This window comes from Corvus brachyrhynchos, unplaced genomic scaffold (genome assembly GCF_000691975.1).
Source record: "Corvus brachyrhynchos isolate BGI_N302 unplaced genomic scaffold, ASM69197v1 scaffold661, whole genome shotgun sequence".
Lineage (NCBI taxonomy): Eukaryota > Metazoa > Chordata > Aves > Passeriformes > Corvidae > Corvus > Corvus brachyrhynchos.
Window position 1 is genome coordinate 1,138,286 of NW_008236246.1, and position 10,542 is coordinate 1,148,827.

General features: G+C 42.5%; 1 protein-coding gene across 1 annotated transcript in view; it reads left to right on the forward strand.

Moving 5' to 3' along the window:
• Window positions 1-518: 518 nt before the first annotated feature.
• The window catches only part of NFS1 (NFS1 cysteine desulfurase), a 13,473-nt gene continuing 3,449 nt past the window's right edge, over window positions 519-10,542 (forward strand). The window contains exons 1-8 of the mRNA XM_017746988.1: window positions 519-662; window positions 2,061-2,144; window positions 2,814-2,966; window positions 3,900-3,993; window positions 6,542-6,676; window positions 8,054-8,211; window positions 9,607-9,712; window positions 9,879-9,960. Of these exons, the coding sequence (XP_017602477.1) occupies window positions 567-662; window positions 2,061-2,144; window positions 2,814-2,966; window positions 3,900-3,993; window positions 6,542-6,676; window positions 8,054-8,211; window positions 9,607-9,712; window positions 9,879-9,960 (908 nt within the window). The 5' untranslated portion in view covers window positions 519-566. The remainder of the gene's footprint in view (window positions 663-2,060; window positions 2,145-2,813; window positions 2,967-3,899; window positions 3,994-6,541; window positions 6,677-8,053; window positions 8,212-9,606; window positions 9,713-9,878; window positions 9,961-10,542) is intronic.

Below are 10,542 nucleotides of genomic sequence, written 5' to 3' on the forward strand. Positions count from 1 at the left end.
CCCCCTGGACGGCCAGCCCCAGCGCCGCAGGGCGGGAGCGAGGCAGAGCCGCGAAGGGGCTCGCACCGACCCCTGCGGGAGTGGGGACAGCTGCGAGAAGCAGGAAGTGAATTCAACCAAAATACTGATCTGGCATTTTTCTTAACATTTTAAGACCCTGTATGCTTTCTGCTCAGAAGAAAGGCCAGATTGGATAGGGCTTGGAGCGGCCTGATCTAGTGCAAAGTGTCCCTGTCCGTGGCAGGGGCGCGGACCAAGATAAGCTTTGAAGTCTCTTCCAACCCAAAGCAGTCTGTGATTCTGTTTTCTCAAATGATGCTGTTCTTCTTTGACCTTTGGTGCAGGTCAGAATTACATGCACAGAACATAATTGCCGAATACTTGTACGTAAGATGTAATAGCCTCAAGTTTCCAAGATCTGGTCTGAGCTAAAGCAAGACACTCTGACAGAAGTGCTGCTGGTCCTGTGGCAGGGAGCGTGTCCAGAGGGAACAGAGATGCTTTCCTTTCAGCTTTTCTAAGGTTGGGTGGTTTTTGTTCCACAGGATCCCAGAGTCCTGGACAGCATGCTCCCATACCTGACAGCCTACTATGGCAACCCGCACTCCAGGACCCACGCATACGGCTGGGAGAGTGAGGCTGCGATGGAGAAGGCGAGGCGGGTGAGTCTTCAGCTCTCCGCAGTTGTGTTGGTTTTCCTGCTGCTGAGGAAATTCAGGGTCAAAAGAACCTAAAAAAAAAAAAAAACCCAAAGAAAAAACCCCCCCTGTTCTCTGTTGGCTGGATTTAGCAGCTTCCTCTTTGCTTAGTAGATTTATTGCTGTACTTTAGTAGATTTATTGCAAGAAAAAATAGAATTATAGAATATTTCAAGTTAAAAGGGACTCACAAGGATCATCAAGTCCAACTCTGGCCCTGCACAGGATACCCCAACAATCTCACCATGTGCCTGAGAGCATTGTCCAAACACTACTTGAACTATGGCAGGCTTAAGGCTGCAACCACTTCCTTGGGGAGCCTGTTCCAGTGCCTGACCAGCCTCCGGGTAAAAAAACTTTTTCCTGATATTCAGCCTACATTTCCCCTGACACAGCTCTCTCTGTTCCCTCAGCCCCTGTCAGTGGTCACCAAGAGCAGAGAGCTTCCTCTCTGCTGCCCCTCATGAGGAAGCTGCAGCCCCCAGTGAGGTCTAACCCCCGTCTCCTCCTCTTCAGACTGAAAAAACCAAGTGCCTTCAGCTGTTTGTTTTACAGGCTAACCACTGGGGCCCTTCACCATTTCATGGCTCTCCTCTGGATAACTTCTAATTGTAGTTCTCTAATAACTTCATATCCTTATATAGATTTGCCCCAAACTGTCCCCAGGACTTGGGGTGAGGCCACCCCAGTGCAGAGCAGAGCAGGACAGTCACCCCCTCGCTCGGCTGGCAATGCTGGGCCTGATGTCCCCCAGGACAGGGCTGGCCCTTGGGGCTGCCAGGGCACTGCTGGCTCCTGTTCCACTTGCCCTCAGCCCAAACTCCCAGGTCCCTTTTCATGGTGCTGCTCTCCAGCCTCTTGTTCCCCAGTCTGTCTGGACATCCAGGGTTGTCCAGTCCAAGATGCAGAAGCCAGCACTTGCTCTAACAGTGAGATTAGAGCAACTGAAATGGTAGAAACCAATACTTTAGGCAAAAGTGCCTCAAGTATTTTGGTTTCCTGGAGTCACAAGCATGTTGATGCAGTCATTGGACTAACTCCATATTTTATCATTCTTCTAATCTTAGGTATGGGTATAACTTTTTTTTTTAAGTAATACATAATGGGGTTTTGTCCACTTAAGCTTTTATCTCTTTTATAACAGGTTAATGCTTAATACCACTCTTAATGACTGTGAATTCTTTTTGTATTTTATATTAATGCAGATATAGAGACTATTTGTAGCATAACCCTGTTAAGTACCAGCTGTAATCCCTTTGAGGCTCAAGGGGGTATTCTTGAAAACATTTTGCATGTATTTTGCTGTAGTGAATTCATTGTATGTTTTCTTAACAAGTCAACTTTTTATTTCTTTTTAAACAGCAAGTTGCAGATTTAATAGGAGCTGATTCACGGGAAATTATATTCACCAGTGGTGCAACAGAATCTAATAATATGGCAATTAAGGTAAAAGGTTTATGCCGATTCTTATTTATTATATTAAAATTATGTGTTTAAGAACTGTATGCATCTCTCAACAATATAAATGTTAATATGTTGGAGTAGGTAGCAAATATTTTCATTCCTGGATTTACTTTTTGTGATACTCTGTTACATATGTGGAGGAAATTCATGGATGAATGTTTTGGTGCCCAGGACATGTTTTTGAGGGCAGTGTAAAATATTTGATGTTTATCTTGCATACACCAAATACAATCCTTCTGCTTCTGCAATTAAAATAGTGGACATGCAGATTAGAAACTTTTTTCTGATGAAGACTAGGTTGTGTATGTAGTATGTGGTTGTTCTTCTCTGCGTTTATGACTCCACTGTAAAAGCTTTCCAAAAAATGCTTTGGTTAATGGCATCTACAGCTTCTATCAATAAACATTTTGGCAGAGTTTTTGAGAAGTGAGATACTTTGAAAAGCAAGTGCTGATGTAGATATGTAGCATGGATTATGTGTCAGTGCCTTTTAGATTCATGACTTGGGTGAAACAGGAAAGATCCAAATGAATTATATCCAAGTAGTAATTTCTTATTCCAAATCGTTTTGTCTAATGCTTGCTTTCTTCAGTGGTCTAATGCTTGCTTTCTTCAGTGGCCAATTTCTTTTTCATGGACTGTGCCTGACAGGGTGTTGCAAGGTTCTATAAATCCAGAAAAAAGCATATCATTACTACGCAAACAGAGCACAAGTGCGTGTTGGATTCTTGTCGTTCCCTGGAAACAGAAGGTTTTCGCGTCACGTATCTGCCTGTTAAAAAAAATGGGCTCATAGATCTGAAGGTAAGTTGTTACTGACAGAAAGAAACTAAAAATAAAAGAGGTTTTTACTTCAGATTGATGCTCAAGACCTTGTGTCCTCTACATGAAAAAGAGGAAGGTATGATAAATATCACAAAGTAGAATGAGAGTCATAGTTAAATCTGTCAGATCTGGAGAAGGATTTTCTGTTCTGTCTGTTGCCCTACACTTTTTCTCAACCAAAACTTCCACCTTCTATCCCACCATTCAGCTGCTGCTGTGCAGGTGGAGCTGTTGTGTACCCTATAGGGAGCCCAGTACTTGAGGCATTGTTTCAGTGATTACAGTACTTCCTATGTCTGTCCATGAGCCAGCCCTTCTGTGTGTACTGGCTGCAGCCCTGAGATGTAGAAATTGTATGTTTTTAGTTCATCGTTGACATACTGTAGCACGGGGCAGTGACAGTTTTATTCCTAGTCCCTCACCTGCCATGGAGAGCGGTGGTGTGTGTGATGGGTCCGAGGGATCAGCCTGTGGGCACAACAATGAATTGTGTTTTCTGAGCATTTGCTGCAGAAGTGATGTGACCTTTGTATAAAGTGCCATTCCTTTAAAGCCAGCCTCACCTTGGCTAGAAGAGGCTTAAGCTGTTCTGTAGGTGGTTAATTCATTAAAGAAAATAGTTCAGAGAAATGTACAGGATATAGTGAAGCCTGTTGAGACTTGATTTAATCAAGTGGGGTGGCAGGTGCATCGAAGGGTTAGGACATGCACAAATGCAATTAATCCACTCCTCTTCCTACAGGCATTTAATGTTCACATGGGTTAGTGTTCTCCCCACGGCTGTTTGTCAGATCCCCAGGTGTTTGTTGCGAATGAGGGACTGTTGGTTGAGTTGCTGGCAAATTGAAGATGTGCACAGGAATCTTGCTTCTCTGTTAGTCACAATTTTTGTCCCTCTGAACCTTTCACCAGGAGCTGGAGGCTGCGTTCCAGGCAGATACAAGTTTGGTTTCTGTGATGACTGTAAATAATGAAATAGGAGTAAAGCAGCCAATTCATGACATTGGTAAGTACACTGTGGCTTCCAGATGCCATCTAAGGTTTCTTCTGCTTCATTTTAGTTAATGTTTTCATCCCCAAATGGTACTGATGCAAAAGATTAGGTGTAATATAGCTAAGGAAAAATTACTAACATAAATATTTTAAAATAAAAAATGTAATATAAATAAATAATACTGCGGTCCAAATAAAAACTGATTTCAAAAGGGAAATGAGAATGAAATTCAGTACCCTTATGGTGAGCATTGCAGCAATCATTGCTCTGGATGGATCAGCTGCAATTCATTGGACTGTATGATGGATGAAAAAATTGCACAGAATAACTGGCCAAAATTGAGCTTATATACTGTAACAATTTCTTGAGCACTTGTAGTGTTTAAGAGAAGAAATGTGCAGGATTTGGAGTGGGAGAGGATGGTGAACACCACACTTAGACAATCCTTCCCCCAGTATTGTCATATATAGTCATGAACAATTCCTTTGTAGGCCAAAAGGCCACTGAAGAGCTACGCTTCTGGAACAGGAGGCAGGGAGAGGGTGAGCCAGGCTCTGAGCTGGCAGGTGGAGTGACGGGGACCTCAGAGCAGATGAAGGGAGGCCCTGGAGAACCACGGTTGGTGGAGCAAGCAGGGTGAGCGGGTGCCTACATAGGCAGGTCCCTGGATCCCAGGTGATTTGTTGATAAAGTTTTCTGTGACAGTAACAAAACATATACACATACCGTTTCTGTCCTGGTTTTATCCCATCTGGCAACCAAGCACCTTGCAGCCACTCACTCACTCCCCCACCAGCACAATCAGGGAGACAACTGGAATGGTAAAAGCTAGGAAACTCATGGGTTGAGATAAAGACAGTTTAATATGGAAAGCAAAAACCATACACACAAGCAAAGAATTCTGTACTGCTTCCCATGCGCAGGCAGGTGTTCATCCATCTCCAGGAGAGCAGGGCCCCATCCCATGCAGTGGTGACTTGGGAAGACAAACACCATCACTCCAAACATCTCCCCCTTCCACCTTCTTCCTCCCAGCTTTCTATAGTGAAAGCAGATGACATATGTCATATGGTTTGGAATATCCCTTTGGTAAGTTTGGGTCACCTGTCCTGGCTGTATCTCCTCCCAGCCTCCCATGCACCGCCAGCCCCCTCGCCAGCATGGCCGTACGAGGGGCAGAAGAGGCCTTGGCTCTGTGTAAGCCCTGCTCAGCAATAACAAAAACATCTCTCTATTATCACCTCTGTGTTCAGCACAAATCCAAATACAGCCCTATACTAGCCATTGTGAAGGAAGTTGGCTCTACCCCAGCCAAAACCAGCACACCTTCATATTCAAGGTATCCTTTCATAAGATGTTGGAGTTTTTAGACAATATTTTGGCTTTGTCTCTGTTCTGAAGTACATACTCTGGAGGATATTGTTTTCTTAGGCTGTGGCAGGCATCTTGTTGTGCACCTGATTTTCCTCTTGCTTAGCTGCTGCATTTATTTTTTTCTTCATTAAGCTCAAAGCAGCATTTTTCCCAAGGTTTTTCAAGGTTCCGTTTCTTCATTGACAAGCATTTGACCATCAGTGAGTTGCTTATAGGCCCGAGGACTCTTTTTTTCATCCTGTGCTTATATTGTCAAGGCCCTTACTATGGTCCCATGTTTAAATGCCAGAGACAGCTGGTGCCAGCTCTAGTTCCCCCAGTATGTTCTCATAACACCTTTATAACAGGTCCAACAGGCCAGGCCCTGGAGCCTGAGGCCCTGTTACCATGTGGCCTGATACTACTGCCTGTGGCCTGACCTTGCTGGACCACAGGAGGACTACTTATCCTGTGAAGTATCATGTTGAACCTCTTGTGCAGAGGAGAGGTCTCGGATGCAGCTGTGCAGATTCTGTGGAAGATGCACTGTGATTTTTTGATAACAAAAATAAATAATATTTATGTTTACTGCCCATGAACAATACCTTACTTTGTTCCTTCGTATATTTTAGCCTGGTGACAGGCTCAGCTGATTTCAGGTAGTAGTAATAAGTGTGTGTGTGAAAATTCTGAGAATGTTTTTGAAGTTGAGTGTTGGAAAACTTGGAAAATAGAGGAGATGGCATAAAAATACTTGGCAAATACAAACTTGAAAGGAAGGTTGGCTTGTACTGGACATTGAGAAGAAAAAGAATCAAGAAAAAGCAATTCTGTCCAACTGTGGAGTCATTGTTGTGTGGAAACTTTGATGTTCCATGCAACCACTTTTCTTAAACTTGTTAGGTGTGGATTTGGAAATAATATCACTTCTTAACAGTAGAAGACTTCTAAACTTCTCAACTGAAGAAATTCACTGTAGTTTTACCTACCTAAACCTGTGCCAAGGCATCAGCTATAGTAGCCTCTGCCCAGCTTTAGCCACTTCACTGTAAAAGAAACATCACAGCCCTCATTTCTACCTTTGCCACCTCAGCTACCTCAATAACCTACTGTTGTTTTAGATTCACTGATGCTTTAGATCCGTTGTTGGAATCTTTGGGATCATAGTGAAAGATAATGTGGTTTTGGTTTGGTGTTTTTATTACAGGTGAGATCTGCCGTGCACATAAGGTGTTCTTCCACACGGATGCTGCACAAGCGATTGGTAAAATTCCTATGGACGTCAACAACATGAAAATTGACCTAATGAGCATCAGTGGCCATAAAATTTATGGGCCCAAAGGTACTCACTGAAGTGCTTTATAGGCAATAAATATATGTTTCCATACCTGCCTTAAGGTAACTACACAAGGTATGAAGTCAAACCCGTTTGTCCTAGTGTCAGTTACTTAAGCTGTAGAAAACTGTTCTGAGTGGTGTTGGACAGACTTCAGAGTAGCTCAGGCCCTGCTGCCAGCGTACAGCTGCAGTAAGTGGATCTTCAGTGCTAGATGGGTCGAGGTAGCTTCACTGAAGGAAGAAACAGTGTTGTATAAATGGTGGCAGCATTACAGCAGTGGGGTTTTCAGGAGTCATCTGCTTGATGTGAAGGAGAACTGATGCTGAAATGATTGAAATGAAATCACTTGGTTATAGGGCAAAGTTTAGACCAGAGTGTGACTTGCAACAAGGAGACCAAAAGGTTTGGTGATTTTTTGATTGTTTTCTGCTTCCAGTGGCTTCTTTCCCCTGACTCCATTTTTGCATTTTCTTTGCAGAATGGGGTTTAATATCCAGCTATGCATTTTCTGGTTGACTCACAAATACTAAAAGTCCAGCTATTATTATTGTCATAGTCTATTTAGTTTGTGACAGTGGGTGTTAGCCAGAAAGGCTAACAGGTTCGCTGTATGCTATGTGCTATTTGGAAACAAAAGGCAAAATTCTTATTTTTCAACATGTTTTTTTTTCTGCATAAGTTTTGCTGAGGGCTGAAGACATTATATCTGGACAAGGACTAAGTTTTCAACCAGTAACTTTGGACAGATGACAGACATAAATTTTCACAATTTGTTATGCCTGGAAGTTGCAACTGTTCTTCCTGTGGTGACAGTCACTCCTTAAGTGTACCAGGGCACTTGAAGACATAAAAATTTCTAGGTGAGGAGAGTGTTAAACTGACTGGCTATCAAAACTGGCTCATCTAATCCACCCACTGAAAATTGTTGGCACTGATAAGTCTTCCTAATGAGAAGAAAGGGAAAGGACTCCTGGGACTGGTGCTGGCCTAGTAATCCAGGGAAAGAATTTGGAAGTCAGTAAGAGAACATTAGTGAATGCACATAAAAACTTTCGTGCAAAGGGATGAACTTCAGCTGTGTACAGGAATTATGGGAAGGAAGGGAAGTGCTGAGTCCTTGGGTAATTGAAGCACAGTGGAAGAGGCTGAGCTCCCATGACTGAAGCTATGCAAGCCTGAACATGAACACGAACACTGGGAACAAACACCATTTCCTAGAAAATGATACTGAACTTGTTCACTTCATTAACTGGACACTCCAGTTAAGAGTCCACATGTGTGTTTGCTGTGGAAATAAGGAATGTTACCAAAGCTTGGAGTCCCTGTTCATAATTTCAGAACTCTGGGCATATGGGTAAAACATCTTTCTTTGTTTCCAAGGAGTTGGTGCTCTCTATGTTCGCCGCCGACCACGCGTCAGGCTAGAACCCCTGCAGAGTGGGGGCGGCCAGGAGAGAGGACTGCGGTCTGGAACTGTGCCCACCCCTCTAGCAGTGGGACTGGGGGCAGCGTGTGACGTGGCACAGCAAGAGATGGAGGTTTGTGCAACAAGATACTTGTCCTGGGTTCCAGAAAATAGTATAACAGCACCATTTAGGTCTTGCATTCCTTACATCTTTTTGCATCCATGTAACTAAATTAAATTTGATTCTCATTTTTAGCATCAATTGAATGTTTTGAGAACTTAAGGGATGTTTTTGGGTAATTGTAAGTTCTTTCTAAAGTTTCTTTTTTCTTGAAGTGGTCTGAATCATAGTTTTCTACAACAAGGCTACAATTGATAGTTTTAGTGAAATACGGCTTTATGTGCTTGTATTCACTTCTGCATTATGCATATGTATTAACAGCATCTTTGAAATGAATGTTGTGTTTATGTAATGTATATTGAAAAAATAAGACTTCCCAGTCCGTTATTATATGTATTGGACCTATTAAGTATAACTTCGAGTTTACTGCAACTTTGCAACTAAGAATTTCTTTTCTTTTTCCTAGCTTGGATAGTAAAGTTTACTTGCTAGGTCTGGTGTCTGAGCCTCTGTATGCTTCTACACTGGTTTGTGGGCACCAATGCTTTCCTTACAGCTGGAATGTAAAAATACTTACAGTGACAATGGGATGCATAGGCCAGACATCTGCACCCAAAGGATCAAGCTTCTTCCCAGGAGACAGGCAGAATTCCACCATCTGAGCTGGTGGTTATGGAAGTTGAGGCTAGAGAGTCTGCAGTCTGAATTCTGCACAAGCCTCTGATCTGGATTCTCCTCCTTGCCTGGCAGAGTTATGGCATTTTAAAACCAACTGGTGTTGGAGCTAGCCTGGTTTTCTTTTAACTTTTCCAAGTGTAAACAAGCATGAATTGCATGTGTGCATGTGGCTGGTTCTGTGTGCTGAAGCTGATCCCAGACCTTACTGCTTTCTTGGTATAAGTGACCTCATTTTTCAGTCTAGAACAAGACACTGCATGCGGGCAGTTCCCACTGTGCAGGTTACTTACTGTAAAAGCTGAGTTCATAGTAATTTGCAAGTCTGTGTCTTTCTGTTGTATGGTTAGAGAGCTCCAGGGAAATAAGAGGCACTTGCCATAATAGGTGCCCTTTCTTGGGTAAAATGCATCATCTTCTGCATTGACTAACTTGTCTTTAAACACAGAGAATTCAGTGCTTTTATGAAAGTCAGTTCAGCAGCTTGTGTATGTAGATCTTTCTGATCGGTTTGAAACATTTGTGAAGACTGAGCTAGCTTGGAGCTGAGTGGTTATTCTCTTTTAAAACTAAGTGTCTAAAAAGTGTGTAAAGCAGGCAAAGTTTGACAGTTTAAGTTTCAGCTGTGTTCTTTCCCTTAATTCTGCTTGCAGCTGGTGACACAAAGCAGTTTGAGTGAGGTCAGACTGTACACTGTTTATTATTTGTGTCTTTTCTGGTTTCTCTGCTTAGTATGACCATAAGCGAATCTCACAACTGGCAGAACGACTGGTTACAAAAATAATGAGTGAAGTTCCTGATGTGGTGATGAATGGAGACCGAGAGCACCGCTATCCAGGTAACTCAAGCAAAATTCTGAGCCTGTTAGTACTGTCTGGCTCCTTGGTGTTAATGGCTGTGGCTGAATTATGCACTTGAGCACATGATGCAAGTCCTGCCTTGCAGGGGACAACTGAGATTTTAGTTGATGGTTTCTTTTTTCTATTTCATTTATTTGTATGTAGGATGCATCAATTTATCTTTTGCTTATGTGGAAGGGGAGAGTCTTCTGATGGCTCTGAAAGATGTGGCTCTGTCTTCAGGAAGGTAGGTGGAATGTATAGGAAGGATAGCAGTGTATTTTTGAGAGAAAATAGCTTCTGCTAATGAAGGTAAAAGCTAAGGAATAGTCTCCTCTGAATATTTGCATATTCAGTTAATGAGTCAGACTGGCATTGATTACATTCTAAGGTGGTGTTTAAGTGACACATTTCAACTGAAGGTCAAAGTTACTTATCCTGGAAGAAAAAAAAACAAACAAAACCACAACCAAAACCAAACACAAACCAAACAACAAAAAAATCCTAACAAAAAGACCTCCACAAAGCCACAAAAACTAGCCCAGAAATTCCTACCTACTGGCCTTGCAAACTGGTTATTTGAGTAGCCTCAACTTGTACTGGTGACACTTCAATTCTAAAGGCCACCAACATTTGAGCAGCTTCTGTCCTTTGGCAGGTTTTAACTGCAATTAGTGAGGCTAGGCATGTATCTGAATTAAGTCAGCTCATAATTCCTGTGTTAAATGCAAAAGCAAGAAAGAAAATGACATGTGCTTTTATGGAGCTCTTCTGACTACAGGAGTGACAAGACAAACTTGATGTTTATGATGAAATGAATGGAGTGTAA